Here is a 13,186-nt window from a genome sequence, read left to right as displayed (position 1 = left end):
TGACAGTTGTGGGACAGCGACCAGTGCCGGTTTGACAGGTCGGTGCGGTTTGACGGTTAAAGAGACTGCACGGCGGTCAACCGGTAGGTTCGGCCCTCCCGGTCCCAATCCCCTGCCGTGCCCCGAACCCGCGACCGTCCCGCGCCCTCGGAGTGGGGGGGGGGGGGGGACATCCTCCCCGACGCGAAAGGCGCGGCGTCGAAAGTGTGAGTTGTTGTGGTGGTTGTTGTCGTGGTCGTCGTCGTCGTCGGCGGCGGCGGCGGGCGGGCGGTTTGATTGGCGGGTGACGGTTGGGCCGAGCGGGTGCGGAGTGGCGGTTGGCGGTTGAACTTGGCCGCGTGCGGGCGCGTCATTTCCGGCGGGCGCGGGCCGGCGGGCGGGCGGGCGCGTGCCGGAAGCCTGCGGGAGTGACGGTTGGCGGTTGAAATTGGCCGCGTGTGGGCGCGTCATTTCCGGCGGGCGGGCGGGCGCGTGCCGGAAGCCTGCGGGAGTGACGGTTGGCGGCGGCGGCGGCGGCTTTGCCTTCCTTTCAGCCTCGGGAAAGCGGAGAGGAGAGCGAGAGGAGGCGGCGGCAACGACAACAACGGCGTTTGGGAAACCTCACCGTCGGGCTCGGGGTGAAGGACGGCTTTATTTCTCTCTCTCTCTCTCTCCCCCCCCCCCCCCAATATTCTCTCTCGTACTCCCCTCAGGAACATGGCACCTGGTACCCGGCGTCCGCTCCTTACCCTCTCGGCTCTAACCCGCTGCTGCAGACATCTAGACTGTATCCTCACGTAGACTGTATCCTCTCTCATCCAATAATTCCCCTCTTCTTTCCCTCTCTCTTCCCCCCCACCCGCCCCCCACCCTTCTTAATTCTCCCTCCCCCTCAATATTCAACCCTCTTTCTCCCTCCACCCCCCACCCCCTCCCCCATAGTCATCATTTCCCCTCAATGTTCATCCTCTCTCATTCTCCCCCAATATTCATCCTCTCTTCCCCTCTCCCCCACCCCCCCCCCCCTCAATATTCACTCTTCCTCCTTAATTGTCACTCTCAATATTCCCCCTCTCTCCCCCTCAAGGTTCACCCTCTCTCCCCTCCTCCCCAATATTCACCCTCGTCTCTCTCACAACGTTCACTCTCTCCACCTTCAATATCCACCCTTTTCCCCTCAATTCTCCCCACCCAATATTCACCTCCAGCCACAATATTCACTCCCCCAGGATTCAAACCGCTCTTAAATTTACTGAAAAAAATACTTTAAAATCAGCTGGTTGTTCAACACATTCACCTTTGTGGGTTTTATTAAGTTATAAGATATGTTAATACGTTACTTATTGGAGTCCTGTAGCTCAGTGGTTAGAGACCTGAGTGCAATTCCAGGCAGAGGGCGAAACCTTGGGCAAGTTTCCTTACTCCACACAGAGCCTAATAATAATACCTCCAAAACTAAAAACAATAATTAAGTTGGTCATTTTCAATCTACGACTGTTTGTGGGACATTGCTGTGCGCAATTGGCTGCCGCGTTCGCCCACAAATATACAGTGTTCTGTGAAGCACTTTGGGATGTCCTCCCGACATGAAAAGCGCTATATCAAATACAAGGATTATTATTATTGATAAGCTGCTATCACAAATGCAAAGGATTATTGTTATGATATGCTGGTTAACCCTCCCCCAGGGCAACTGTTGTAATTAAAACTGGTAGTTAAAAGTTAAAAGCATCTTTCAAAGCAGCTCATTGTTTGAAGTGATCTTTGGACTGTTTCAATGTGATATCGAACCTCAAGTATTATGCATTCCCATGACTAACTTTCCAGTCAGGACTGGGTGCATCCATTAGCAATTATAATCACTTCTGACAAAGTATGGTATCCTAGCTAATTGGTTCTAAAAGGCATTTTAAAAGAAGATTATTTTCCCAAGTGCACGTTAAACCACTTAATTACATTGAATCATATTTATGTTGCCTTGCTGTTATGATGTGAAATGTTATTATATCAAATGTAAGGAATATATTATTTCCGTTCCAGGGTGGTGTGAATATTTCATGCAGAAGGCTTGAAGAGAGTGGGAGAATGGCACAGGATGGCATTTATTATTACAGATTACCTGCTGTCAGATTCATCCCACTCATTAATTTTATCCTGTTTATGGATGGAATATCTACCATCATCCTGTGGATTTTAGGTAAACGTTCTTTCTAACTCTTTGCAATTTGCCAAGTGACACGCTAGGCAGTGCATTTGTCCACTGAACAACCAGGAGTACTCCAATTCTCTTTTTTGAGACTAAAAACAAAAACTGATTACCACGACTTTGATTGTTTTATTGACCCAACAGTACATTGTTACCTTGGAGTAACCTGACCATAATGAGAATTAAAATGGAATCGGATAAATGCTTGAGGAATGAAATAAAGAGTTATGGAGAAAGAGCAGAATTTGAAATTAGTGTATAACACCAGCCGAGCCTTGATGCTGTCATTTCTGGCTTATAAATATAAATCTAATATTTTTTCTGCTTTACGCTGTAAAATGATCAATGGAATTTTGTTGGCAATATCTGGGTATAAAATTTGTTAACAAAGTTATCATTTTTGAGTTTTTTTTAAAACCACTTATTTCTGGTGATCACTTTCATCTTTCCACACTTTGAAATTTACTCTTGTTTGCTCATCAAAATGCGTTGTTTATTTTAAAGGTGGTCGGACTCACTATTTGGAAAATGACGTCCTTCACTGGTGCTTCTGGCGGTCCACCTTTGACCTCACAGCATTTTGCACAATGAAGACTTGTATCCTGATAGTTCTGTACCTAACAATGGAATCAATTGCGTTGAAGCAGATTGATGATCTGAACAACACAAACCTGAAAAGGAAGAGGGAAATCTTGCACCTGGTTAGCTTTGTGATCTCTGGGCTCTGGGTTGTGTATACTTTGGCCAAAGGAATTACTGTTCTTGTAAAGCAAAGTTACTCTGAGGTAAATATCTCTATATTTCATTGTTGGTGCTACCGTTATTTCTTGCTTTTTTGTAACTTGCATTTCTAAATGCAACCTAAAAGTGTCCCAAATACCACCCAAAATGGGAGAAGGCTGTATTCTGAGACTATTATTATGAAATCACCAGTTAATAGCCACTAAATCAACAGGAGATCCACATCACTATTATTGCACACTTAAATAAATGAATACCATCGATGTGATGGTGTTTTTTTTACCCCACAGTATAATTATTAGCTTCGAGTTTCATATTAACCAATTGAGTCAGTTATGTTCACTTATGTTGCCAAGGTTTTAAAGTACCAAGAGGGGCGAGAGTGATCTCGAGCAGTGAATAAGGCACAAAGTGTGAACGTAGTTAAATGCTCCATGTTCAGTCAGCAGAGAATCTTCACTCTTTGAACAAATTAAATAGATTTCTTTCAGCAAAATATCTTGGGATACAATATGTAGTTTGGGACACAACCTGTGCATGCGACATCCAAGATGGTGGAAGGCGAACTGGATGAACCTTGGTCTTCTTCTGTCTGGCAATTCTTATGTTCCTTGAAATCCTTTTTATGTTGTTAACTGCTTAATTTTGACTGGTAAAATAAATTTGCAAATTCAGGTATGTTTTTTTTCTTCTCCCTCCCACTCCTTCCCTCTTCCCCTTTTGCAGATGCACCTAACTTTCAAAATTGTCTGCATCTCTACCCTGGTCTTCAGCCTGATTGAGTTCCCTTTCTGCATTTTGTGTAACAGGTAACGAACCCTTGTGACTTGCTGATTAATCTGAACATCCCACTATGTTCAAATCAAATGAGGCAATCATAAATAAGTAATGCTTACTGCATATTGAAAGGATTCCATTATAAAGGCTTGTTTGAAGATCCTGATAAATGTGTATTCATTTCATTACAGTGATTAGATCTTGTTTTATTCGCTCTTACCAATAACCATAAATAAATACTGGTTTAATTTGTAATCCAATGTCTTCTGAACTTCCGGCTGTGGTTTCAGACAATGATTTGATTACACCAGAACCAGGCAGATATTCAAATGTAGATTGACTGCACAAACCACAAGCCCACAGATGGAGAAACATTTTGCATTGGATGTCTGTTTCAGCTTTAAAAGTATCATCCAGACTAATTTGCTTTAGAATTTTCACAGAATCGTAGAAGTTACAACCAGCAAGATGCTTTGGGGCATCATTCTTAGATGGTGTGAAATCATCCACTACGTTAATTACTCTAATCCAAAATTCCTGCTCTTTCAATGTATGCTTCATATTCCATTTGAAAAAGCAAGTCAGTTTGCACTTAGAAGTGTCCCACAGACAGCTGTGAAGTCAGTTACCAATTTTGTAAGGAGATTGTTGGCCAGGACACGTGAGAAGCTCCCTATTTAATAATATAGTATTAAAAATATGTCCTGTTTATACTGAGGTTTTGGTGATGGATCAGCTAAACTGACCTCTTCAACACAATGTGAATTGTGTCTGAACGATTTGATTACTGTGTGTAACTGGCCAATTCTTACTGTCTCAGGTTCCTCCGGAGGTTGCAGATCCTACGCATTGTCCACAGCATTGAAGAGGAAAGGACTCGAAAGAGTAAAGCTGATCTAAAGAGACTCTTCTCTTTAGCGAAAGATGTAAGTAATATTTAGTTACTTATAACAAATCAATGGCATCTCATTTACAGGCTTCCTGCAGATACCCTGATGCATCCCACCAACCTGCCAGACCTTCGCTCGGATGCTAATTTCTTTCCTGGGGCCTTTATCTGTGAATTCTGCATATTAGATTGAGGTGTAGATCGACCAGAGAGACAGACTCCCTCCCACCTGTGGCCAGGGAAGGAAAATCGGAATGGGCTTCAGTCACTGGGCTGTTGCTTCCCTGAAGGTGTACTCAGTAGCAATAGCTAGTTTTTGAGAGCTGAGGTATATAAGTGGCTAGGGGAGAATCAGGACTGAACATGAATAAAAACTATTTGAAAGGACTGGAACATAGTTTTTCTTCTGTTGCTTGTACAGGAAACATGGCTCTGTGTCGGAGGGCTGCTGGCACTCGTCGCCTCCTGTGTGTCACAAGTCGTTGCTCCTTACTTCTTTGGCAAGGTCATTGATTCGGCTATGGACTCGATGGGTATGTGAGTTCTTTTCAGAGCTGTAAACTTGAAGCATGGTCTAAAAAAACTAATTTAGTCTCAAAGTTTGATGCAAGTAAAAAGTAATTTAAAATGAGCAGAAATCAGCATATTTCCCATTTGTAAGTTATGTAAAATTGGATCACAATGTGATTTGTACTATTGCAGAGTGGGGTACAACACACATACCCACATACTACATTTTGCACGTTAATTTGATGCAACAGTGGTGTGAATCTTGCTGAATCTCACTACAAGCACTGTCAGTGGTCTGAAGGTACCTACTGAAATCACCCTGATGAGAATGTAATAGAAATCTATCTTTGGACTCTTCAAATTGCTTCTTGAATATGTGTGGTAGCATAACTTTTAAGGGACAAAATAATAACAAAAAATAACTATCTAGTGTTCAGCAATGGTCAGAGGAATTAAACTTCCCAGATTCCCCAAGGAAACCACCTGACTTGGCTACATTGGGAACCTCTACTGTTGAATGTGTTTGTATCCAGCAGAGGGCACATTGAAGCTGCTTTCAAAAAAATATTTTATTCTTCTGTTTTTTATCAGATATTGACTTCTTTTTAGTCATTCTTATTTTCATCTTTTTTACTTTTTTGACTTTACTTACCTCTCTTTGTGTTAATGAATTGATGTGGTGAAATTTGAGATGTCTTCCTTCAGGCCTGGTGAAAATAGAGACTAAAGTAGGAAAAAAAGCTCCAATTGTCCTGGACAACTGAACCAACAATGTGGGGTGGTGTGATGTGAACATTAAACTGTACTGTGGTGGACCTTTCTGGATTGGATTTTTACCATTTTCATTGTGAATGTGTGTTGCGTATTGGCATTATACATTAAAACTTTAACATGTTGACTGGTGAAATAGCTGCCAGGACAACCAGATTGTTGGTTATCTCTGCCCAGGGACAGCTAAATATCTTTCTCTTTTAAAAGATTGCCCTTTTTTTTTCAGATGCTCTTGACAAAATGATTCTCATCCTGTTTGGAATTTATGTCGGCGGTGCTGTGTGCTCCTTTATCCGAGCCTATGTTTTTGTGCTGGCAGGACATAGGCTGGTGGCTCGACTCCGCAAAAGGCTCTTTGGTAACATTGTGAGGCAAGAAATTGCATTCTTCGATGAGAACAGGTGGGTAGGACGGGAATCAAAAATGACCTGTCTTTCATATAAAGCATAGTGGTCCAACTGGTGTTCCACAACAGACCCGCAGGCTGATTTTATCCAACCCATCCTCTATTTCATCTGGCCCACTTGCTCACTCCATAACCGTAAATGTTATGTTATATTTCTGGAAGGGAAGCAAAAGTATTGCTTATGCGGCCCGCAGACATTTCCCAAATAGGGCATCCGGCCCTCAGCAGCCAAAAGTTGGACCCTCCTGATATAAAGCAAGCTAGTTGTCGTTTTTTCTTTATTTTAAAATGGTAACTACAAATGTCCTTTGCTGGGCCACTGGAAATGATTTCAGAATAACTACTTGCACTTTAATTAGTCTTAAATAAAACATGAAGAACTATTAAAATGAGAATTACGTTTCCTCGTTGGTATTCCTGGCGGCGCTCACTTATTTGAACGCAAATTGGTTGGAGGTAATCTATATACTCCAACACTCTCCTCTCTTGAAATATTCTAAACTGTTTAAATTGCCTTCTTGCCTCCAGAGAGTCTCTTTTTCAGCTTGAAAGATGATACACTAAGTTTCAGACCTGCTTCCCAGTTGTCAGTTGTGGTCCATATAATCTGATAGAAGGTGCAAATCTGAGTATAGCAAAGCTTTTCCACTTCCAAGGTCACAGAAAGTAGAAGAGTTAGAATGACAATCAAGACAGAGTCTGTGTTTTGAAGCTTCCAAGAAAGAACGGAGTCCACAGTATTTTAAAATATGAACTAAATAGTACTGTGTGCTTCACTGGTGCAGACAGATTTACGTATCATTTTTGAAGAATAAAAATTCATGACATTAAACCATTTTAGAAAGATTAGAATTTCCCAGATGACACTTTTATTCACTCAGCGTAATGTGATTTTATTTATATTACAGTTTTAGCCAATATGTATAAATAGAATTAGTTGCTCAGCTGTTAAACTGGAGCCTAAAATACGTTTGTATTTTGTTGTCATAGTAACAGTGCCCATTTTTGTGCAACAGAAAAAGTCTAATTGTGTGTACAGTATAATAATCTGCTAATAATCCATACTGAATGGCTGGCTCGGGAATGGACCATCGGAAATTGCCCAGTTTGAATGGCACAGCCCTCATGTGCAGTACAACCACCACCTTAATTACACTGTTTAATTAGTTTCAAAAAACAATGTTTAACGTCCTTAATTTCCTGTAGTGTCAGTGTGACTGCGAGATTAGAGGCACTGGATGATAAATATCTTAGCAAATTACATAGATTATATCTTGCAAAATTCCTCTTTCAATCATGCCATGCAAGTTACAGAAGACTAGGTTTGAACAAGCTACAAAGTTGAATAGAAAAAATTCAGTTAAACTGTCTTAAATTCATTATCAATAGCGAAAGACTGGCAACCCTTCCATAAAACCACATAATGATAATGGAACATGTGAATGCAAAAAGCAAACATCATAAGGTTAAACAGTGTAAAACAATAGGAAGATTCTGAAAATTACATAAAATGCTCAGTTAGGGCCTTAAAGCACAAGCCTGAACTATTATTTATTAACCGTTTACACAGGGGATCAAGTAGACTTGACAGTGTTTGTAATTAAAGTGATTGATGAAGAACAAAGGAATGATGTGAGCCAAAATTGGAAGTTTAGTCTATTTAAGATGTATGACAAGGTATGTGGACATTGTAGATTCTACTACTCTAGAGATTTGTTTTTGCAAAGGGCTAAAAATATTGCTGGCATCATAAATGCTTTCTCATATATATATCATAATTCATAATATAAATATATATATCCTATACATATACATGTGTATATGTAAGCCACGGAGTTCATGATTTCCATTAAATTAATCTGATCCTTCATAATATTGTTTTACATTTTTCAAATAAAATGAACCAGGTAGGAATTCTACGTGATTCCATAATTAGGTTTAAATTATTTCATAACACCATTTAATAATGTCAACTAGGGAGTGAAAGGCTGGCAGAGAGGATATTTGAAATTGAAATGCATTCCAGTGCTGCAGTGGCTAATCATAGTCCTATTGTTTCAGCGATGATCCAATGCACATTCTGGTATAATTGAAGTTGTGATGACAGTATTACAGTCAAAGATGATTGTTAACAGCAGTCCATAGTCTGGCTTTTTGGCCTAATTAGTGAAGTTGAGACTTTGGTCACTATCAGCTTAGCATGGGGGAGAAACAGACTGAAAAGCTGGGTTGAACAATATGTTGCTCTGATTACTTAGGTATCCCCCAAGATGAAATTCTACTGTACCATTTTTACTCTAACCGTAAATAGCTGCCCAATTCTTGTACCATTACAAATTTAAACATGATAACTGTAACAGGTTTGACCGTACATACACAATGCCCCTGTCTTTAGAAGATCCTGAATAGACTAAGAAAAGATAACCTGACAATCCAGGTGGCCACCTTCTGGGTAAACAATGAGTGCTCTAGTCAGAGGAATAAAGCAGCTGTGATGGTGATCACAGGTGTTTAGGTTTCCTCTGTTAAAAGTTAACCCTTGTCCAGAGCATCGGTGAGGAGACCTCATGTAACTCAGTGTAATGTGTGCCCTGCAACTTCCAACACTTCAGAGGTAGAAGGCATGCATATTTTCTGTCTTTTGGGCTTTTAATAATATGAAAATATTTCAAGTATTTCTAACTTGTTGTAGTATGTAGAAGTGATGGAAACTGCCCCAGGTAAGGCAACTGGTCGTAAAGCGTCTGCAGGCTATAATAGCTACAAAATGAGTACTTTTTGCATGAATTACAGCGTAATTCAGACACAAAGTGCTCATTTTGTAGCTATTATTCATTTAACAGACTCCGTTCAATTGGTGAACGTTGATTTCTGGTTGCTATTTACAGAATGCAGAAGCATTCTGGGTTGTAGATATTTTTCAGAATAATTTTTATAACAATTGTGAAGAGCTGCTGTTAAAAAGGAACGTGTGTAATATGCAATATATGCACCTGGTACTAACACCCCTCACCCCCCCCTATGTTTGCTTTCACTAGAAGTTTTACATACAGAACTTGTATCAATAGCTATTTTCATTCGTTGTAATGCTTTTTACACAATATATGATGCAACTTGGCTAATAAGTAAACGTTTCACCCACAACATATTCAGTCAATTCACTTTACATTATTTCTGTGACACTCTTTGAGACGTCTCGAAGATGTGAAAAGGTGTGATATCAAATGGAAGGGGTATTATTACTATCAGAACCGTGTCTGATTTCTGTGTTGTACGGGAAATTATTTGACACTTGTTAATTTTAAATTTTGTTTTGCAACAGAACAGGGGAACTAACCAATCGGCTGTCATCCGATACCCAGATGATTCAGAATGCTTTGACAGTAAGTACAAGAACCATAGAATCATACAATCTTACAGCACAGAAGGAGGCCATTCAGCCCATCATACCTCTGCCGGCTCTTTAAAGCTCTATCCAACTAGAACTAGAATAACGCAAGTGTTTTACATTGTAAATGAAAACTAATTTTTTTATTTTTTAATAATTGCTCAAACAGTGGTACTGTAACCCCAACAACCTCACAAATTTTAAAAAACTGAAATTGGGAAGCGCTTAACATAAATATAAGTAGCAAATTAGACTCAAACCGTCTTTAAAATATAACTTTTGGAGTTAAAGTTCATTTGCAAAGCAGAGCAGAGGGAGCTTTGCTCTGCGTTTTGTGTAGTTGCGTGTAGTTGATGTTGTAAAAGTACTAAAGTGTACAAAATGAGACTAAGTTGTACCTTTGAACCAGCATCCTTAAATCTAAGGCTTTCACAAAGAAGAATGGGCAAGGTGGATTGATTGCGTGAAATAATATCATTGAGGGGGATTGTTTGACTTCCTCTCACACATTTAGTGAATTTGCCCTATATTTTGTTTAAAAACAAGTCTGATGCATTGTGTACTGATGCCTGGTTGACCTTTGTCAATGGTGAATGTCACATTGCAGGGGCTCTATTTAGTTCATGCATATTGACGTAATCACTACAAGATTACTGGGATTCAATCGTCAATAGATTACTATAGATACAGTATACAGTGATTTTACNTTTTTTAAGCTTGCCTTATATGATTTGCATTAGCAGATTTCCAAGGTTGCAAAAGCTGCTTCAATAGCTAGGTTCCTATCTAGCACGTTTTATAAATGTAATGTTTAGCTTTCTGGTAAGCCAGAATAATCCATAATGTGTTATGGAACTAATTTTAAAGGTTGCAAAAGCATGAAGTAAAGATGTTGATCCGTTGAGTTTGCTCGGGCAGATTGCGAATGTGGCATTTTCATTTGATTTCAGGTAAATCTGTCAATGTTGCTGCGATACACGATTCAGATAATTGGCTCTATAGTTCTGATGTTTGTTGTGAGCCCAGCACTGACTGGAGTGTTACTCGCTTCTATCCCGGTTGTTGCAATTGGAGCAGTTTTGTACGGTGAGTTATCATTTCAGCCTTAAAATAAGGTGCTATAGTAAAGGAAAGTGTTGCTGGCTGTGTTCAAAATCAGCTTTAGTGTTAAGGGAAGAGTAAAACGAATTGTGTAATGTTGCAGTAGCATCAGACTTTATTTTTCAACTCCTGGTGAATATCGTACTCAACAAGTTGAGAAAGTCTTCACATCAGCCTTGAACACCAACAAACAGGAAACTTTCATCCCATGAATCTGTGTTGAATCTGATCGCAAGTCCCAGCGGAAAATGGCTGGTGTGTAACCTATTCCCTTTTTACTGTGTGTCAAGCTCTCTCTCTCTATTGCTATCATTTTTCGTTCTTCTCAGTTTATTTTTCTCATTGTCTTTCCCATTCATCACCATCTCCTGGTTTCATCACCTGCTAAGTTATCATGTTTCTTAAAGCTTACCAAGATTAACTCCCAATTTTTAAAACCTGTTGATTGGTTTAATTTTTTTCTCCCCCCCCCCCCCCCCCCATCTTCTGTTGCTTTTACAGTCAAATCTGATGATGTTGGCCTGGAGGCGATCCTACAATCAGCAGTGTGCAAGAACTGAAATAAAGATTGCAGGGTTAATTGCTATCTCAAATGATGCTAATCCAATTCTCACTGTTTAAACTGAGTGTTTAAAAAGACAGGGGAATAGAAAAGACCAGAAGGATGTTAAACCTCTTATATCTTTTAAGAGGCGTTCTGGTATTTGGATTTCTCTCTCTCTCTCTCCCACTTGCTCTTTTCATAAAGAAAGATATAAATATACTATTGTTAGGATGCATCAGGGTTGTCTGGGACTCGCTTTGCTCATATCCTATTATGTGATGCCAAAGCAGAGTTCAGCCATCTCTAAGACAACTCCCCAAACCCCAGTTAGCTATGATCACTCTAACAGAGTATCGCATTATGTCCAAGCTGAACTAGAATGCAGTGACCTAAAGTTGTGTGTCAGCTGCCAGGCAGTACTTTAACAAACAATACCGAATTGAGACTGATGTTTTATTTGCGAAGAGATTGTCTGGAGCCTCTTTGCTTCCAACCAGAGCAATGTATAATGAGATATTATAATTATACAACATGGTCAAAGGCACTTTTATTCCATAGACATTCATTTCACATTTGGCAGTGTATACTTTTATTTGTACTTTCTTAGCTTTTTGAGGCTCCCCTTCCAGTTCAGGTTTGGATCATTAAAGTGGCTACATATTAGTAGTACATATTTCCAGTATTTGTCCTGTTTGTTTTCAGACCACTATTAATTTGTGGATTTTGGAAGGCATTAATGTAATTTAGAATTAATATAATTTAGAATATGGGGAAATAATTTCTGCACCTTTTTTTTAAAAAAAGGTTGAAATTCGTCTTCATCAGTTAAGTGGGTCTCTGTTTAGAGCAGGGATGGTCAACTTGCGGCCCATGGGTAGGATTGTCGTGCAAGTTGTACATCCCTAGTTTGGAGGACAGTAATTCAGGGTGGTGGTATGTTGGCACTCCAGGAGAGTTTATGAAGCGATTGCGGAAGAACTTCCAGGATGAGCTGGCAGCTGTTGGGGTGACGGCAGAGGAGACCATTTCCAGCATCCGAACCGTGAGGACTTTCTGCAGCGAAAGGAAATCCGAAGACTTCTACTGCAAGGGAATCAATCAAAGTTACCAGATAGGAAAACGCCTGGCACTGGCAGAAGGTACCTTTTTTTTGTTTTTTCTAAATTCCAAGCGATTTAGATGCAAAAATGGATTGGGGTGTATTATACTTTCAACAACAAGATTTCATTTATAGAGCGCCTTTCATGTCAGGAGGACGTCCCAAGGCACTGGACAGTTGGGTCAGGACCCGAGCAGGGGGGAAATGGTCAGGGTGAGGGGAGGGAAGGGAGGGAGCGAGGAAGGGGTAGAGAGTCGAGAGGGGAGCTGAAGGCTCGGTCAAAGAGAAAGGTCTTGAGACCGGCCTTGAAGGAGAAAAGGGAGGAAGCAAGGCGAAGGCACTGGGGGATGGAGTTCCAGAGCCTAGGGGCTGAGAGTGTTTCACTGTTATTAGCCCCGTTCCGTAAGGGTGCATCACCTAACTATAAATTGGGTTTGAATATGGTAGGCTGTCAGCCAGACCAGCACTCAGGACTACAATTGACTTTGCTCCTGGGTTTGGGACCTGGAAATTAGAAAAAAAGGCCCCCAGTCCTAATCGGAATCCATCAGAGAGACCTGGAAGCTTTACTTGTGGACATCCAGAGGTAGAAATTCCATCTAGTGCTAGATTTACTTTTATTACCTGGTTTTCAGGCATACTGCCCTCGGTCTCTGGGAGTCCATCCCATCTCACTCCCTTTCCTCGTTCAAGGCCCATCTCAAGACATACCTTTTTGACAGTGCTTTTGGTAATTTTTTCCCTTTCATCTCCCACCTCAGCTCCAGTGCCCAGC

The 13,186-nt window shown here is 40.6% G+C and overlaps 1 protein-coding gene across 1 annotated transcript in view; it reads left to right on the top strand.

The window, feature by feature from the left end:
- The first annotated feature begins 467 nt into the window (after positions 1-467).
- LOC103184342 (ABC transporter B family member 1) overlaps positions 468-13,186 on the top strand; it is a 40,219-nt gene continuing 27,500 nt past the window's right edge. Inside the window, exons 1-10 of the mRNA XM_007902281.2 lie at positions 468-617; positions 2,020-2,176; positions 2,690-2,970; positions 3,653-3,735; positions 4,524-4,629; positions 5,014-5,125; positions 6,100-6,274; positions 9,602-9,662; positions 10,618-10,753; positions 12,263-12,451. Of these exons, the coding sequence (XP_007900472.1) occupies positions 2,065-2,176; positions 2,690-2,970; positions 3,653-3,735; positions 4,524-4,629; positions 5,014-5,125; positions 6,100-6,274; positions 9,602-9,662; positions 10,618-10,753; positions 12,263-12,451 (1,255 nt within the window). The 5' untranslated portion in view covers positions 468-617; positions 2,020-2,064. The remainder of the gene's footprint in view (positions 618-2,019; positions 2,177-2,689; positions 2,971-3,652; positions 3,736-4,523; positions 4,630-5,013; positions 5,126-6,099; positions 6,275-9,601; positions 9,663-10,617; positions 10,754-12,262; positions 12,452-13,186) is intronic.

This window comes from Callorhinchus milii, unplaced genomic scaffold (assembly GCF_018977255.1).
Source record: "Callorhinchus milii isolate IMCB2004 unplaced genomic scaffold, IMCB_Cmil_1.0 Scaffold8, whole genome shotgun sequence".
NCBI lineage: Eukaryota > Metazoa > Chordata > Chondrichthyes > Chimaeriformes > Callorhinchidae > Callorhinchus > Callorhinchus milii.
This window is presented reverse-complemented; position numbering and strand designations above follow the sequence as displayed.